The sequence below is a fragment of the Siphateles boraxobius genome, unplaced genomic scaffold (assembly GCF_051911475.1).
Source record: "Siphateles boraxobius isolate OS27281-9 unplaced genomic scaffold, OSU_SipBor_1 41, whole genome shotgun sequence".
Classification (NCBI taxonomy): Eukaryota; Metazoa; Chordata; class Actinopteri; order Cypriniformes; family Leuciscidae; genus Siphateles; species Siphateles boraxobius.
The window spans coordinates 16790081-16808518 of record NW_027509042.1 but is presented as its reverse complement, the minus strand read 5'-3'; the positions used below and the strand labels follow the sequence as shown (position 1 = coordinate 16808518).

Here is an 18438-nt window from a genome sequence, read left to right as displayed (position 1 = left end):
TTTGTAAGTAACAGTGTAAAAAGTCTTTACTGTCACTTTTCAATTTAATGCATCCTTCATTAAGTATTTTTTTAAAGCATATTAAAAAAACATACACAATAGTATATACATCTATACATCGTTAAATATATGAAATGATCAACATGACCTAATGATGCATGATAAAGTGCACCAAGATATTTAGATGGTCCTCCAAAGTACTTCAAAGAATATCATGGTTTAACCATGGTATATGTCGGAAAAAAAATCATGGTAGTGCCTTAGTGATAACGACTGTAGCCTTATCAATTGTGCATGAGGAGACTGTAGACTCCACATGCACAGACACTTCAACATCATTAATTTTGAAGTCCATCCTTTGGGCAATGCATAAATGTAGCTTAACACTCCAACGACACTTAAATCCCCCAAAGCAGAGAGAGAGAGAGAGAGAGAGAGAGAGAGAGAGAGGGAGAGAGCGATCACATGCATCCCGAGTAAGGAGCTATTTCTAGACCGTTTCATCGCTGGTTAAGTGTAGCAGGAGGCAGTGAGGTTGAGTGTTGATTAAAGCATTCTCCTGTGCCAGAGGTCAGCGCTCGTGGGAGACCAGACACCGCTGGGATATACGATGGGGATGTGACATCGATACGGTGTGAAACATTTGATCTTTCAGGCTGTGACTGGGCTTCATGAGTTAAGCTGAACTGAGGTCTGATAGAGGACACAATGTCAGAGCAGATGTCATATGGAAGCTTTAAATCTCTATGAACCTTGTCTGAACATGAAATCTATTCAATCTATTTTTACATTAATCATAGCACAGGCATTTTGTTTGTGACCCTTTGTGAGGGAAAGTGTGATGTCACCTTTAATTTAGAACTTTGTTTTTCTTTCACAATCCAATACTGGCCTAAAAATACAAATTTGTACTGTGATTTAAGCTAAAGAAGCAACTTTATTAAACCAATGTTCTCAGATTGCTTTATGCTAGTATGCATATGTCTCCTATCTGCATTGGAATAGCATTACCAAGATGGCCATCGAGTGAACTGAAGTGCCTTAAAGAGACTTTGATAGTACACGGCAGGTCCCTTGATCTCAATGTGGTGGCCACCATGAGGGTAGACCACCCTTATCCAAAATAAAATGACTTCTTTTAGAGATCACTGATATGACTGGATTCTTATCATGTAAGTGTACACCATTTAAAACATATCTGTAAAATGTACTGTTCAATTCTACAGTTTTTAAAATTGTACATCATATTGTTTACCGAAGGGTTTTCAAGAACCCACAAACAGGATGCAACATGATAATATCAAGGTGGTGTATAATACATTCCATTGTTAAGAAAACTTGAAGAGGCGGTTTGGAAATTGATCGAAGAGCAGATTGGACAGGTGTGTGAAGGTGTAAGCCCAATGATGTGTCATTCATAAATACATCCAAGTGTTGTCTTGCAGGATAAAGCAGCTCCTAGCCAGCTCTTTTATGCTTTTTAAATCAAGCCTCAGGTGATATTTACACTGCTTTGAATTTGATACTGGACACTGGATGACATTGTGGAAAACCTGAAGTAAACTTCTATTTGTAGTCTTGAATGAAAAACACATTGCTCATCTAAATGCCTACTATAATTTTTTCTTCCCTACAACACATCGTAAAAGATGTTTCTGTGCCTCAGGGACAGAGACATTTTCCAAAACACTCTTTAGAGAACTGCACATTTTGACAAAGCAAACTAATTTTTGAGTGATAGAGTAAAGGATTTGTAAAATTTCAAAAAAAAAAAAAGAGTGCAATTTCTAGTTGATGTATATGTTTACACAATATATATTTTTTATGTTTTTCAAAGTCTTTATTGCTCACCAAGGTTGCATTTAACTTATCAAAATACATTAAAAACAGTAATACTGTGAAATATTATTTTAACTTGCATAGCAGTTTCCGAATTTATTACATTTTCTAATAATCAATGTTGAAAATCCGAAGTAAAAAAAAACTAATTTATTTTAAAAAGATATCTTTTGCGACATTATAAATGCCTTTACTGTCACTTTCGCTCAATTTAATGCATTCTTGCTCGTAAATCTTACTGGCCTAATTTTTGTCCACTACTTTACCAGGTCTGAAAATAACTGCGTTTCCATTACCCTTCAAATTGCGCAAATTGATATTGTGAATTGAAAATGCGCCCAATGGAAACACATTAATTTAGCAAAAACTCTCATTTATTGCAAAAAACGTTTTTCACTCATTTTCACATTTACAGGTCAAATCATTCTTTAAAGATAGCGCGGTATGTTATGCGCTGACATACTTAAACCAACTAACATCCGTTGCGATGATTTTTAAATGACTTATCACGCGAGAAAAAAATAATGTTTTGGTTGCATAGCATTATTTAATGGAAACACTGTCATTTCGCAATCGTTTTTTATCAACATAAATATCAGAAAATTTCGCAAAAGGTTTTGCGCAAATCTGAAATGGAAACCTGGCTTTCTTATATATATATTTTTTATACATATATCCACATTTTTCATGACTGCCGGAGCTCTTTTCTAATCTAATCTATTATTATCTAATTCAATTTCTACCAAAGCATGTTGAAACATGGCCTTTCTCCCTCTCTCTCTGACAGAGCTAAGGAATACTGAACTCAGAGTGTGAGGGGGGGGGGGGGGGGGGGGACAGAGGAAAACAACTTAATTTATTCATAATAACCAGCAGAACCTTTAAAATGTCAGACGATAGTGAGGAAATCCAGACAGGAAAAAATATGTAACGATATAGAATGAAAGAGACATAGCTGAGAAGGTCACTGGATGACTGAGAAGAATCCTTCAAACAGAGATAAAGGCTTGCAAAGAAGATGAAAATTCAGAAGAGTAGAGCCAAAGATGTGAGACTGGATGTGTGAGTGATACAGAGTCAGTCAGACATACAGAAGGGAGGGACAGTCAAAACACAAAGTAGACAAAAGACACAGCAACAACTCTGCAAACTGCACTAGGAAAGAGAGATTAGGTTAAAAAGTGCAGTCTGATAACTCGGCTAACTCATCATTGCCTTTCAATGATTTAAACAATATTCGTGGCCTTAAAATGCATTCCTCACCCACACTGACATGAGCTTAGTCACACCCGTTACACATACAGACTACGATGAGGCAACACATTCACACAGATTCAACATGCTTTAAATGCACTTAAAGATGCACACATTGTTTAAAATGTCCTGTCTTTGGAAGTGCTGTGGAGAAAAAATGTTAGATTAATGAAATCAAAGGTGTAATTAACAAGTACTCACTCCATCATGGAGGGAGGGATGGTGCAGCAGTCCTGGATGGCTGTGAGAGGGGACGTGAGGTGGGCCGTATAAGACGCTTCAACCACCTGCTTATTCCTGTTCACCACATCCAGATACCGGTTAAACTTCTCACGGATCTTTTTCGCTAGCTGAAAACAATACAAACAGAAATATTAACAGGGGCTCACATAACGGGTGCGCATGCATGGTAAAACATGTAGAGAAGCGCTTTTGAGCACCAACATTTTTGGCATTTTTGGGGAGAGGGACACGTTTATTTACTGGAGTAGGATTTTTCTCCATCTCTGGTAAGATAGCAATCTCATGATGATAAGTGTGTTCATTGAGTATTAGGGGTGCAACGGATCACAGTTGATCCTTGATCCGTATGGACCAGGCCCCACGGTTCGGCAACCACGTGATTCTCATGGTTAATTAACTGCTAAGTTTAACCACCAAAGAGCGAAAATGTATCATTGGGAAATCTTTTGTCTTTCCAATTTACACATTCAGACAATTATAAATGTGGAAGAAGAGGCAAAAATCGGGAATGATGACAAAATACCCGTCTCTGCAAGTATTCTCTTGGTTATGTCAGTGGAGAAAGAAACCAGATGTGAGTCAGTATATTCGGTCCATGCTTTCGGTCTTAAGTGACAGCAGCCTAATATATCTGATGTTGTCTGTGTCATTAATGTTAATAAAATAAAATCATCATCATCATCACCATCCACCATGTTTCGAGAGAAAAGAAGATAGTGAGCAGTCGGGAGAAAAGTGATGACGGCAGCTTGTAGGATAAGTGTACCGCGTAAAGCAGGATCTCCAGGTGCTGCCTTGAGAACCAGACCAAAAATGTTATGTGCACTCCTATAAATACCTACATACTGTAACCATGCATGTAAAACTTCTATCATGTCTTCCTGATCAGTAGGTTACAGTAATAGTTCAATTGATATTTTTATTTAGGCATTCGAATTTTTGCCACCTGAAGATTTTCGAAGATCGAAAAATTTCATAATATGCTGTTCTCACTTCTTGGTAGAAAAAGAAAACAGGAGTAAAACATGTTATTTACATTATTATACCTTTTTCAATTTTTATTTTTTTTTAAACTAAAAAAACATAAGTCTAGACTAAAATGCTTGAGAATTTTCATTAAGTTAACCGCTGGATTGTAAATTTTGTATAAATGCAGCATAAATGATTAAATATCACGTTGATACACACTTCTCGTTCAAAAAGTCTCTTTCCATTAGCCCTGTGAAATAAGCAGAGATTAATTCACTTTCCAAATCTAGGCCTGCACTCTACATCAAAGAGAGCTTGAACTAACCTTGGGACTAGTAATCGGTCACCATTAGACATGCATTGTCAGCTGCTGCAGTGCCACAGGCATTGGGAAAATGGTTTGGTGGATTTTGGAAAACTAAGTTAAAAAACTAAAAGGGGTTTCAGAAAACTGGGATGTTGTTTTAGCTTTAAGTCTATACTGCACTTGTGTGAAGGAGTTACGGCAGATTAACCATGTTTCTGTGAATTCTGGTTTACCCAATACATACCGGAGTTCCCTGGAGACATTTTTTTAGTAGAGCAACCGCTCGCATAAGAGTTTCCCCCACACAGGACATAAATTAGTGACTCATAAACTGCTTTCTTCTCTCCAGATGTTTTAGTAAACCAAAAAATACAGACACACAAACACACACAACAAATAATTCTTTAAAACAATTTTCATAAGAGTCAAATTTTAAGGCAAAAAAAGAAAAAAGAAAGATACATCTCCTCCAAGTCCTGGATTGAAGTAATGTACCATTGACTTATTTTGACCCATTGGCCACGAACATCCAATCAGATGCCTGTGCCAGCAGTACATCTAATTTGGGGAATCTAATAAAGCTTTCAAGTGTCGAATGAGCAAGAAGATAATTTAAGGGTGTTGTGTACATTTTGGTAAAAGATCAGCTACATTTGTTTTTGAAATAAAAAACTAAAAACATACAAGCTACAGTTAATATCGAATAAATGACCCAGGGCTTTGCGATAATAGTAATTGATTTTCGATTTTGGCTTCCAATGATTATGAAAACAAGTTAAACGTAGTAAAAAGATTATTGTGCCGCTGCGGTGCACTTTCCTTCCTCCCTAACCCAAACTTAACATCCAAATCAGCCGAATAAGTGACTGTTGTAAAATGCAGTCTACTGTTTGCTAAACTGCGGGAAGTGCTTAATATTAAAGAGTGTTATTAGAAGAGCATTAAGCCTCGAAGGAGACACTGTTCTCCAGCCGGCTTTCTGTTAGCACGCTCCGAGTTGGAGTGGGCCGCGCAAAAGCAAAGTACATTTAAATTAATTCATTTAGCAGACGCTTTTATCCAAAGCGACTTACAAATGAGAAACAATAGAAGCAGTTAAACTAACAGTAGGACAACAATACGCAAGTGCTATAACCCCTCTCAGTTTTACTTTAGTGCATTTTTTTTTTATAGAATAGAAGAGAAGAGAAGAGAAAGTGTTAGTACTACTGAATCAAGTGCTGTCGAAAAAGATTATACTGTATACTGTATACTGTATACAGTATACAAAGTATACTGTAGACTCGCGCAGAATACTTTATTTGTCATTTTGTACAGTATACCTTGCAGATTCGCGTCTAAACGGTCAAATAACCAACACACGAAAATGTGAAAATGCCTTTGGGTAAGTATCCTCGTAAACACAGACGGTTATATCTTAAGTGAATGTAAACCGTTGAAAAAGAAAATGCGTGTGTAACAGAATATTGGATCCGTGCATTCGGTCTCAAAGTGACAGCAGCCCAATATTACTGCTTCAGCCTGTGTCGTTAATGCTAATCAAACAACAAAATCACTCACTGCTCTTGAATAAATACATTTTGTAGCTTTAATAATAATTAATCTATATTTAATGTAGCCAATACAGTGAAGATTATGCAGTGTTATTTTACATTTGCTTACTTTATTCAGTTTCTGTTGTAGTTTATTACTGTATTATCTGAATACCACTGTTAGTACATCTTCCTGAAAAAAATAAAGCACCGTTTATTTAATTTGTATTTATGTTTTGTTGTATTTATTTGTTCATTTTGTTTGTAAGTAGTCTCTTTGTTCTAAATGCATTTCATACTGTTTACTTGTCTTCTGTCGCTACATTAGTTAGTATTAGTTTTTGCTGAAGTAGCCTCTCATTAATTGTGAAATTTTAATGATATCTAAAAATACTCATATATCATGGAATAAGATTTAGATCATATTAGCCACCAATAATCGTGCTAAATAGTGATTTCAATATTGACCAAAATAACCGTAATTATGATTTTTGCCATAATCGAGCCACCCTAAAATGACCTAATTCAAAAAATATCTTTCACAACAAGCTGTGTGAAAATTAGTCTGGGATATTTGACGAGGTCTGTGTGCGATCTCATTAAAATGGTGACATTAAGAGTAGACAGGCGTGCTTTGTCTTTGTGTTTCTACAAGACATGGACATGATCCTAATTGGTGCCGTTTTCCTCTGGGGTGCCTTTTCAACTTGTAAGAATGGCAGTGCCAGGCCTTCATTACTGTGTGTGTGTGTGTGTGTGTGTGTGTGTGTGTGTGTGTGTGTGTGTGTGTGTGTGTGTGTGTGTGTGTGTGTGTGTGTGTGTGTGTGTGTGTGTGTGTGTATAAAAGCCTGGCAGATGTTGACAGCATTGCCAAACGAGCAACTGATGAAAGTCACATTTTATAGAAGAACCCAGAATAATGAGATTTGTAGTTACAGATCTAAAGGTGTTATTATATCACCTTTACGATGCATAAAAAAACTAAAACTTGAATCTCAAATAAAAATAAATAAATAGAACAAAACACAATACAAAGCAGTACAAAAGAAACCAGGACTTGATATCAAATCATTTTTTTCAAAGACTAGTGTCAATCTGAGCAGCTCAAACATGAAATGTCATGGCTAACACGGCAGGCTAACTCACTTTGGGTTTCCTTGGCTACTTCTAATGGGTTTTAAGAAGGTATTAAAATTTATGGGAAAAATAAGGTCTGTGGTTAAAAATCACTTGAAGTGGATAACCATTGTAAGCACACAACGGTTGAAAAGTTTGAAGTATGACTGTTATTTGTGTTCCAGAACAAAATAGAACGATAGACTTAATTTTATTAAAATCAACAACAATTATTCTTCATTATTCACAAGTCCTGAAAATACTAATTCTGAGCAGCAAACTAAAGAGTTCTATTAAACAGAAACTAGGTCAATTTGCAATGCAGCTTTTAGAGCCAAAAATAGACCGCATTTAGGCTGCAATACCATACCACAAAATAATAATATTTTAAAAAATTTAAAAAAAAAAACAATCATACTATGAAAATGTTACATTCGAGTGTGGGTTACAATTTATTTCGATGGTCCACTTTAGACATTTTACTAACTATAAGTAACTTTGCAACTACATGTCACCTAACTCTCATTAGAGAATTAGTCGAGTAGCACTGTACCTCACAAAACTACCGAAATTTCATGTTCCTCTTAAATATAACACGTCTGAAACTACTACTTAGTCGGCAACACCTAACAAAGTCCAAAAATAGTGAAGTAAACAATTTAATTATTCGTCGGCATCTCCTTCTCTTTTTATAGGAGTACAGCCCGTGCCAATTAATGAGGAACAAGAAAACAGCATTATAGCATGACAAAGCCTGAGTCACTTTATAATCAAACACTTTCAGGTCTCGATTGACTCAGCAGGCAGAACAGTTTATCAGCGTCTACCCCCAAAAACCCTGTTCGGCAATTAGCTGTCGAGGTGTCACTAGAAAAACCTGCCAGCGATCGGCTTAATCTCTTACCAACAGCCGGTAAATAGCTGCAGGTGAGAGAAAGAGAGACAGCGTACAGGAATAATTCTCACAAAAGGGATTCTCTTGGCACGGAAACCCAAGTGAAGAGTAACAACCTGTCCGTTCTTGCTCGGGGCGTGTGTGTGTCGCTGAGAAACACATTTGGAGGGTATGCACGCAGTTGCTGCCACTCATGCTGATTTGTTTTGAGGCTGGTCAGAGCAGAGTGTATTAACATTGAAAGCTCTTTATGCCTTACAGCAAAAACAGAAGCTGGAGTAGGCATGAGGGAGAAGCCCATGGCAAGAATAAATCACACTAGCGAATGACAGGCCTACTGTCTTAAAATTGATTGAGGAAAGTAATGCATTCCCATAGTTTTAGATTGAAAAGTTATTGTGGCCTAAATTATTCTTACTTTTTTTAGGTTATTATGATGCTTGTGCTCATAAATGTGCATACACTTCAACAAATTATACATTTTAAGCATAATTAAATTTTAAAGAGAAAGAAAGAAGTAAAAGAGATCTTAAAAATATTGCTTATAGTTTGAAAACCAACATATAGGTGTATTCCAAATAAGAAGTTATTGATGCTCAAGGAGGTAACATACAAAATCCAAGGATATGAAACCAAGGATATGTACACTTTTGAACAGGATAAATTATGCAAATTATGTTATTGTTTTGTCTTGTTAAAAATGATCATTGCATGGGCATGTAAACTTATAAGCAGCAGAGTTTATGAATGCATTCAGCAGAAATAAACTATATTGAGCAGATCCAACAGGGTTTTGGGAAAATTTTTAACTATAAATTATTTGTGAGGTTTCTAGTTCTTAATTCGAGTGAAGCCCTGGTATTATCTCTGAAGGGCATCCAAAGGTCGAAGGTAACTCGCACAATTATTCAAATTTAAAAATCTTAAAACAAGCCAACTTTTGTAAATAATAAACCAATATCAAACAAATGAAGGTACCATTTTTATACATCCAATTTTGTTCATTATTATACACTGCCCGGTCCACAAAAAGGCACTTTTTGAATTTAAATGGGCAAATGCTTAAAAGTCTATGATTGGATCATTATTGCAATGATTATTATGTTTCTGGCATGTTATATGTTTGGCAACAGTAATACATAACAAATGCATAATTTTAATTGTTTTTTTTTCTGTTCCATATTATCCAAATTGACAGAGACATTTTTGTAATTGTAACCGTTTCATTTTGCAGCAGAGTTTAACATTTTTTTCTAATCAGAGAGTTTTGATCACGGGCCAAATGCATTGATGTTAGGAAGAGCTAAAGGATGAGCAACCATCTCATGTCTCCAAGAGCTTGTTAGGGAGGGACACGGTGCAGTCAATAGGGGTTGGAAATGGAATTAGTGTTGCAGCAGTCGAAAGCACAAAGATGGCTTCAAAGACAGCCAGACAGCAACTGTAGAATTTTAATGGGTGTCCTTTGCCCCTCTAGACCACACACACATACACTCAATATCAAGGGATGTTGTTTAACTCACCTGCTGCACCTCTGTTTCACCATTTGAAGTTTTCTCAGTGTACACAAAGGAGTTGAAGATTCTCTGTGTGGATAAGAAGAGAGAACAGTTGCTGAAAGGTGACAAATACTGTAAGTCAGGAGCACATAGACTGAAACACAATATTCTTTAAAATACACTATCAATGTTCACCCAAAATGTTATCCAAAGTCTATTTTTATCCAAGTAATGCATATCAGTGTTAAGGAGTAACTAACTAACTAAAAATAGTGATGCTACTGTCATTTTTCAGCATTGTGACAGTAGCTCCGCCATTTTCAAAATATTTTACAAAAAGTTCTCAGTACTTTTTCCTAACAGGCAGCACAACAAAACACTGTTTTACAGTGTATAGCAAACACAACTTTACAGACCAAAAAAACAAACAAAAAGAACTTTGGTCAACTCCCTCACATTTTACTCATTTAAATGCTGATTTAACTCATTTATGTAAATTATACCAATTATGTCTTTCTTTCACAACTGAGATTACACACTAGGTCATTCCTTTTGGTGGCAAAATTCCTAGAGAATAATGGAATATTCACAGAACTCGCAAGTTTATGGTGGATTTCGCATAAAGTTAGTACCTTTACCCTAAATGTACAGTTGCATCGAATGTTTTGCCAAGATACTCATCGTGGGTACAAACATTAGATAAACATCTTTAGCCAACAATTACATTACAGACTGCACAAAAGCTCAGCAAACATTTGCTTAACTAGGACCGCAGATGTTTTGTGTAGGCTAAGCCTTGTGTAATTCAGCTAAATGAGACATGGAAGATTAAATACAATTGTAAACCATCAAAAATAGCCTACAAGCTCAAAAGTTCCTCACAATGAGGACATTTGCTCTTTGCGCGCCTCATTACCAAGGCAATCCTGACAGGGAATATCGCTGCGGAATGTGTCATAACAACGTGATTGATTCCCACTCAATCCAAAAATCACTTGTCATCTGGAGGACTGATGATCTTTTACATTCAGGAAGAGAAGAAACTCTTTTAGTCACTGTGAGGTCAGGGTGGTCACCCACATTAAAGATGATGAAACGGCACATGTCCGCACTCACCTAAAGCCTGGAATTTCATCACGAGCGCATGTTTATAAAAAGCAAAACAAACTTTGGGTGATGTATGGATGAGCCCCACCTTTGTGAATAAAGCTCCAGACACAGAAGCTGTGGAAAACTAAGTGAAAGAAGAAACTTGTCATTTCAGACCCTTCTTGTAAAATAAACACAGGCACAAACACAAATAGCCCACCGGGCACCAGCACTGGTCTTTCCCCGGTGTGGTGGGTTTGTTTTTCGAACCGCCCCGATGGCTTTCACAGCTTTGGCCAAAGAGGAATTTCGCAGCTTGTAACTTGAGAACCCTCTCAACAAACATGAAACTCTTGAGAGGAAGGTCTTTTAGGTAAGATAACTGATAATTTTTTTTTTTTAAAACACACGGCTATTATTATGGTTTCAACATTTCACCAAAACAAAGATCCCTTGCACTTGGAGTCAATTCAAACACAACAAACAATGACTATATTTTGTAAACGAGTATATTACAGCTCTGTTATGAATATGTATCTTAAACTACACAGTCATTTACACAAGCAGTCAATAAATACACTAATATAAGTCTAATAAAAGGAAGTATACATCACAGTAACGGCTCCCGGTTAATTTGGAATCTGACATACCTGAATAAATTTAATTTGCGGTTTAATGAAAGAGTCAACAAAAACTCAAATCGCTACCTCACAAGCAAATTCAAAACATTCCAAACCTTTTTGTGCTCAAGGCCCCCATTGTCCCCAACAACAGTGAAGACCCAATGACTTGTTGTTTGTGGTTTTCTTGATACGGATTTTAAAATATATCTTTTTTTACTCTCAAGCTCTACCTAATACAATATTTTAGATTTTGGCATAAATACAAAAACGTATATTCAAAAATAAATTGCCATAGAGATTTGATTCATTTACGAGACTTTTTCAGGTCAAGCAATCACTTTTAAAATTAGGCAACATATTTGTCCAGTTTTTTCCAAGACTCTGGGAATCCTGGTTCTTTCTTAATGGGGTGAATTAAAATAAGAAATATTTAGATTTTTTTGTTGTTTTGGCTTGAATTGTATTAAGATCATTTTAAGTAATTTTGAGCCGCACGCTTCAGAACTACTGATTTACAGATGAAATCTGACAAAAATGATATGGATGCAAGCAAATTTGTCTGAAATGTCATCAATGATGAGCAGAATTTAAATAGTTAACAGTAGTTAATCCCAGATAACAGCCGCTGAAAACAGATAACACAGGCTGGTCCGGGTTACTGAAGTCCTCATCACCCTGTCTGGGGTTTATTCTGAGATAACAACCAGCTGGATGTACATTATCCCTTACATAACATAGCCTACTGCTGGATGCGCGATTGACCAATCAGAATCAAGTATTCCACAGAGCCGTTTAATAACAGTGGTTAATGCAAAAACTAACAATGAGTAATGAGAAATGCATGAGCAATACATTTGTTATGGTATTTATTAACCTTATTACTCTTTGTTAATGCTAGTAAATAAAAATACAACTGTTCATTGTTTGTTCCTATTAGCTCAGGTCCATTACATAATATTAAAAGATACAACATTTAATTTTAATGATTTAGTAGTAACATGAACTAAGATAAGTGCATTAGAAATATTTTTCATTGTCAGTTGATGTTAACTAATGTAGTTAACTAATGTTAAAGCAGCACTATGCGACCACTTTAGTCTCGGTCTGTAGGCCTGCAAAAACAGAAAGAAGCTATGCCATCAGCAATAAACAGTGCTTGAACTTTGCAAATCAACAGGACTCTTCAAGCCCTCTCCAAGTTTGGACTATACACCATCTAATCCTTACAGACAAGTTGACATTAAAATGAATGACAAGCTATAGGATTGTAAGCAATAAAATACTGGCGTTCAACTGAGTGGGGACAAAGAGGCCTATGTGCAGCTGCTTTGGCTCAGAATATGGTGTCCAGGGCGGTTATTAATCTTGTCAACCCCAGGGTTAATCTTGACTGCAGTTGAATAGATGTCTGGAATGACTGAACCTCATGCCGTCTTTGATCCAGGCTTGTCAAGGCTCCGGCACTCCCTTTAACAGAGGCACGGGCAAGAGAGATTGATAAAACCAAGCCCTCCGCAGGGTGGTTTATTATATCAAGATTGCCATCTCCCTCTGCACTAATAGCAGCCACTTAAGAATTACTGCCTCCACCTAAAGAATGCAAAACCGATAAGTCACTTCCATATTTCAATACTCAAACAGAGAAGTGCTCCATCATTCTCAGCATACCCCGTAGTAGTTGTGCAAAGCTAATGGCACAGATGAGTTTATTGGATTTTAACTGCACGCGCTCTTCCGTAAAGATTCCAGACATTGGTTAGGGAAACAGCTGACGCGGCGTGGGAGCGGAATTACACTGGAGACGCGGACTTGATGCTAGGCAGCATTTCCATTAAAATGGTGCGATGGAGGGGGATAAACCTATTAGCAATTCAGTCATCTTCAAAGGCCAGAGCCCATCCAGCTAATCCTCATTAATTTGGGATTGTACAAGGGAGTGAAAGGGTGTGCTCACACAAGGCAATGAGCAGAAAAGGTGCCCTAATCTTCTCTTTAGGTCTACAAGGTCTATATCATTGGACTGACCCTCCCTTAACTGTTCCACAACTTCAGTAAAAATGTAGGTTAAAGAGCAGCTTTGTGTTAAGCTGTTTAGCTTCTATGTTTTTGCTCTATTTACCATAAGTCAACGTGAATTGCCATTTGCAGCCCATTTTATTTCTGTAAACGAGATAATGAATGACAAAAATATAGGCCAGGACTTCATCTTCAACTCATTGGATGATGAAAAGTAAGTGTAACAAAACAGTCACAATGAAAGAGTTTGCAAAAATGTTTTGGCTATTGGCTAACACTATCCAAGCAATGCCATTTGATAAGAAAAGTTATTTCAGGGGAAAGGCAAGTAGTTACATTCTAATTAAAATGCCCCTTTTATGTTTTTTCGAATATTATCTTTAATGCAGTGTGTAATATAGCTGTTTGTGAATTAAAACTGCGAAAGTGCACAATAAATAAAGTTATTGTCTCCCAAAAGAAAGAATAGAGTCTGAACCGCCTTAACGAGTTGTTTGTATTTCGAATTCCACATTTGCATAATGCCCGCCTATGTTGTACGTTGTCCATCCGCAAACAACTTGAGCCGTCTTCAAACACGTAATTTTACTGATGACTCCAAACCTGTGGAACAGGAAAGATGATATTTTGAAGAATAGTTTTGTCTATACAATGAAAGTTAGTTACAAAATCAAAATAGATCAACAAAAAAACTAAATTGGACTAGTGGTCGACCGATATATCGGCCGATATTTGGCTTTTTTTAAATATCGGCATCGGCCGATAAGTTTTACTGATTGGCCGATGTGTTGGAAGCGGGACTTTTATTTTGACGGCGCTACGGACTTTTATTTTGACGGGCGGCGCTGAGAACACCAGCACCTGAGAAGAGAAAACAGCGCTCACTCACATTCTGCGTCTTCATTAGTTTACGATCTCTGTCAGTCAGATCTAATATTTTGTTAGACAGAACCGGTGGCTACAGAACTGGTCAAAGAAAGTAAATGGTATGCGAAAAAGTAATACGTTTGCTTTTATATTATTTGTAACCGAAAAGGCAAACAATCAGCCTAAAATACTTTCTCATGTACCGTCAACATTCAGCAAATGCGCATCTACATAATTTAAACAAATCTCTGAATATCTAATAAACATTTAATTTCACAAACCTTGCAGATTTAATCGAATCCAGCTGTGATATCTTGTGAAGTGTGCGTTTGTGGCCTGCATAAACGTGTTCCTGCGAGTGACGGTCCGTGCGCAGTGAGTGAATGCGAACAGAAGATCAGCTTCAAAGGAGACGCGATCGAAACACTTTAAATCCTTCATTTTAAAATATGCTGTGCTATATCCAGTGGCCCACTGTGTCATATTCATGTCATTTTCACTGTGTCCTGTCTGTAAAATTAGCGTTACCTTGTCAAAAGTCAAAGTAAAAAAAAGTCTTTATTTGAAAAAATATGATTATCAGTGATTACTGATTAATTACCAGATTACTGAGTGCCCTGTTACAGTGTTTACTTCCTTTTTATTCACATATTCATATATTTTTAAACAATTACTTTATTTGTGAAAAATTCTGTATTAGGATTGCAGATTCAAGAAGTTGCCATCTAGTATAGGGCCTAAGCATGTTTATTTTAAAGATTTTTAAATATTTATTAAATTTATCAAATGTATTAAATATTGATTTATATAAATATAAAGTGTGTGTGAGTGTATGTATATATATATAATATGTATATGTGTGTGTATATATATATATATGTGTGTGTGTATGTATGTATGTATGTGTGTATGTATGTATGTATGTATGCATGTATATATCATGTACATATCGGTCGACCACTAAATTGGACCCCATTGACTTTCACTGTATGGACAAAAAAATTGACATTTCAAAATACTTTCTTTTTTTTTCACAAAAAAAGTAGTTCCATGGTTTGGAACAACGTGAGGGTGGGTAAATTATAAAAATTGTCATTTTTGGGTGAACCATCACTTTTAGATATCTATTGCTGCTATCAAAAACAAATGTCATCTGAAGCACATCCCTGAATGCAAATCCATGCACGCAAGTTCACAATAAAAAAGAGCTAGACACTAAGATTAAATGTCATTAGCAATCCAACAGCAAAACATCCAGTTTTACCTCATATAACGAATAAACCTTGTAAAGCTCAAGTGCTTTTAACAGGTAAACCAAACCAATTCCAATGTTTTATACTGTAATATGTCCGAAAATGTGATTTATTTGTATGCTCAAATGTCCAAATAAATTCATTACGAACATCATTTTTTTCTTGCGTGTAACTTTATTTTAAATTATGTCTATGTATGCTTGGTGTACTGAACCTGCTTTCAAATAAATGTGTTTTTTATGAGTAACTGACAATCTGATTTGAAATCCCATATTTCCTCATTGCAGCTGACAACATCTAGTTGCTGTGGCAGCGACAGAGGAAACTGGGTACAGACAGAGAAGATGAAAGGCCAGACAACAGAAGCCAGTCTGGGATGCTATTGCGATTTCCTGCCGCAGGTACCCCACTCACCCCGTCTCCCCCCTCCCCCCACTCAAACTCTCAGAAGCAATGTGCTCATTGCACTACAAAGGCTTCTGCTCTAGAATGAGGCATCCATCCCTGCCCTCTGATGTGATTTTTCTCTATCTACCTCTCACTCGCTCCCAGTTTCTAAGGATAAGCCAGAGACAAGACAAGGCATTCTGCATCTGCGCCAGAATATGCAGAAATGCTTAGTATACAGGCTGGCATGAACCTAAAGCAATCTGAACATAACATTGAAGGGTCATGAATCCCTTAAACACATTATTAAAAGATATACAGGTTGCACCTCAATGAAAACAACAACAGCACTCATTATGTTTATTAGTAAGGGGAAAGTGGATTTTTTTCCATTGTCTGAGCCATTTTGTTCTTCCGGTTTAAAAGGCAATGTTAAACCAACGTCACGAAATGTGAACTATGCATTAATTCAAGGTAATGATTGGTTGCTGCGGCTGGAGAGTACGGGTCATCAGTTTCTGAGCTTTCTCGCATTATACATCATGAGAATATACTCTTTAATCCAATCACTGCGCTGTATTATGCGTGAGATTGCATTACAACGGAGAATTCAAACATCACGAAACGCACTGTTTCAGCGTTGTTCGTTCACCTCTACCTGTTCAGCTTTGCATTGTTGTCCTTCATACACGTAAGTGTATGATTTCTCTATACACAAAAGTGTTGTTTGCATTTTCCAAACAATGCGGTCAGAGCTGGGGATTGACTATCAAAATTTGTAATAACACTGGGCACCGTTTCTGCATGGAACGGAGCGATAAGTTTAACACTCGCAATGCGGATCACAGTTCATTTGCAGACCGGAGAACATATGTTTCAAGTTATTACGGACATTATATATTATATAGGTCTACATTAGTGCTCCAAACATGAATCAGCACCATGTATGCACACATCATCATGTCTTCTTCAAATGAAATATGTATGTGCAAATAAGACACTGATACAGCGGTACGTCTGATCATGAACGAGATGACACAAGGAATTATTCTGATACACAGAAGACAATAATGTAGACCGAAAATTCCTAGAAGATTGGACAATAAAGTAACTATGCCTTTATTCTTTCTGTGTTAAACTGATGTGTCATTTCTTCAGATAGTAGTGCTTGTAAATATCATTAGACCTTTTCAATGTCCTTCCTCATTTTTCGTATAGACTAATAGTTCTGAAAAGTTATAATACTGATTTGTTATTTTTAGAATAATTGATTAAAACTTATTTGATTTGTTCCTGATAGTTGTTAGTAGACTCGAATTATACGATTTTTTTGGATTAGTTTTTCAAATTTGAGGTTAAAAACCAGTGACATTGAATGACAAATGAATAAACGAAACCTTTATAGTATTTCAGACGTTATTCATCACTAATGAACAGTACCAGGGTATTATTATTGTTTGTTGGACATGATACTGTAAATACCATGGTTAAAGTATATCATTCAGTAACATCTAGGTTTGAGCAATATTAATAAAAATCAAGATTACATCCTTCAAAAGATATTCAATATTTATACTAATATTTATGTAGTTGCTATGTATTTATGTAGTTATGTAGATTCAATAAAAGGAACAATCTCATTTCAGCCAAACTGGCATTGTTGTAATTGGATTTTCACCAATTAAATAATTGAGATTTTTTTTTTAATTATAGGTTTAGCATTATGAATTATTAAATCGAAACGGACAGTTTGACTGATTTAAAATCAGGGCCCTAGGATTTCCGCGATGGAAATGCAGAATCCAGTCATAAGATTGAATTTACTGTATAACGAATCTGGCATTTATTAGATGCCCTTTTTCGTCAGTACCTATTCAAATGATACATTAAAACAAGACCAAAAAAATCTATTTCCATTTCAGTTCATTAGCAACAAATAGTTCATACAACAAACAGCCAAAAAGCAAGTCTAGCTTAAAGGCACAATGTTATGTCAAAAATGTGATATCTAGTTTTTTTTTTTTTTTTGCATACATTTTTTCAGTCTGTAATCTTGCTTTGAAAAGAGGTTTTTAGCAGATGCTGAAGTGCGGCTGACATGTTTCACATTAGCAGTGAACATACTGAAGTGTGTGTGTTTGTGAGGGGGTTGGGTGGACGAGAAGAGAACGAGTGTAAAATGAGTTCCACATGCGAGCATATAAGGGTGGACTACATTTATAATCTCACATAATTATCAGGTTAATGGAGCATAAGTTGTTTTAATGTTTTTTTAATACCAAAACATCTCAAACTTATCTAACCATCAGAAATGAAGTAATGACACTCTGCAAGGCTGGAGCAAAAAATGACTTCGGTTTCCACAGTTACGCATTACTAGCACAGACAAAACATTGCCCTGATACAGTTTCAAGGTATTGGACCATGAACAGTTCAGCCTGAGTAAGTCTGATGACTGTCTGGGATGATGTCTTAAGGGAAAAAAAGTGTGGTGGTGTTAATATAAAACAAACTCTTAACACATCCAGCATCAATATACAATAAAAACG

General features: G+C 36.3%; 1 protein-coding gene across 2 annotated transcripts in view; it reads right to left on the bottom strand.

The window, feature by feature from the left end:
- Positions 1-18438, bottom strand: part of cachd1 (cache domain containing 1) — a 76649-nt gene that overhangs the window by 35942 nt on the left and 22269 nt on the right. For both annotated transcript variants that reach the window (XM_077198650.1, XM_077198649.1), the window contains exons 2-3: positions 9679-9741; positions 3295-3443 (exon numbers count right to left, since the gene is read on the bottom strand). In XM_077198650.1, coding sequence (XP_077054765.1) covers positions 3295-3443; positions 9679-9741 — 212 coding nt within the window. The remainder of the gene's footprint in view (positions 1-3294; positions 3444-9678; positions 9742-18438) is intronic.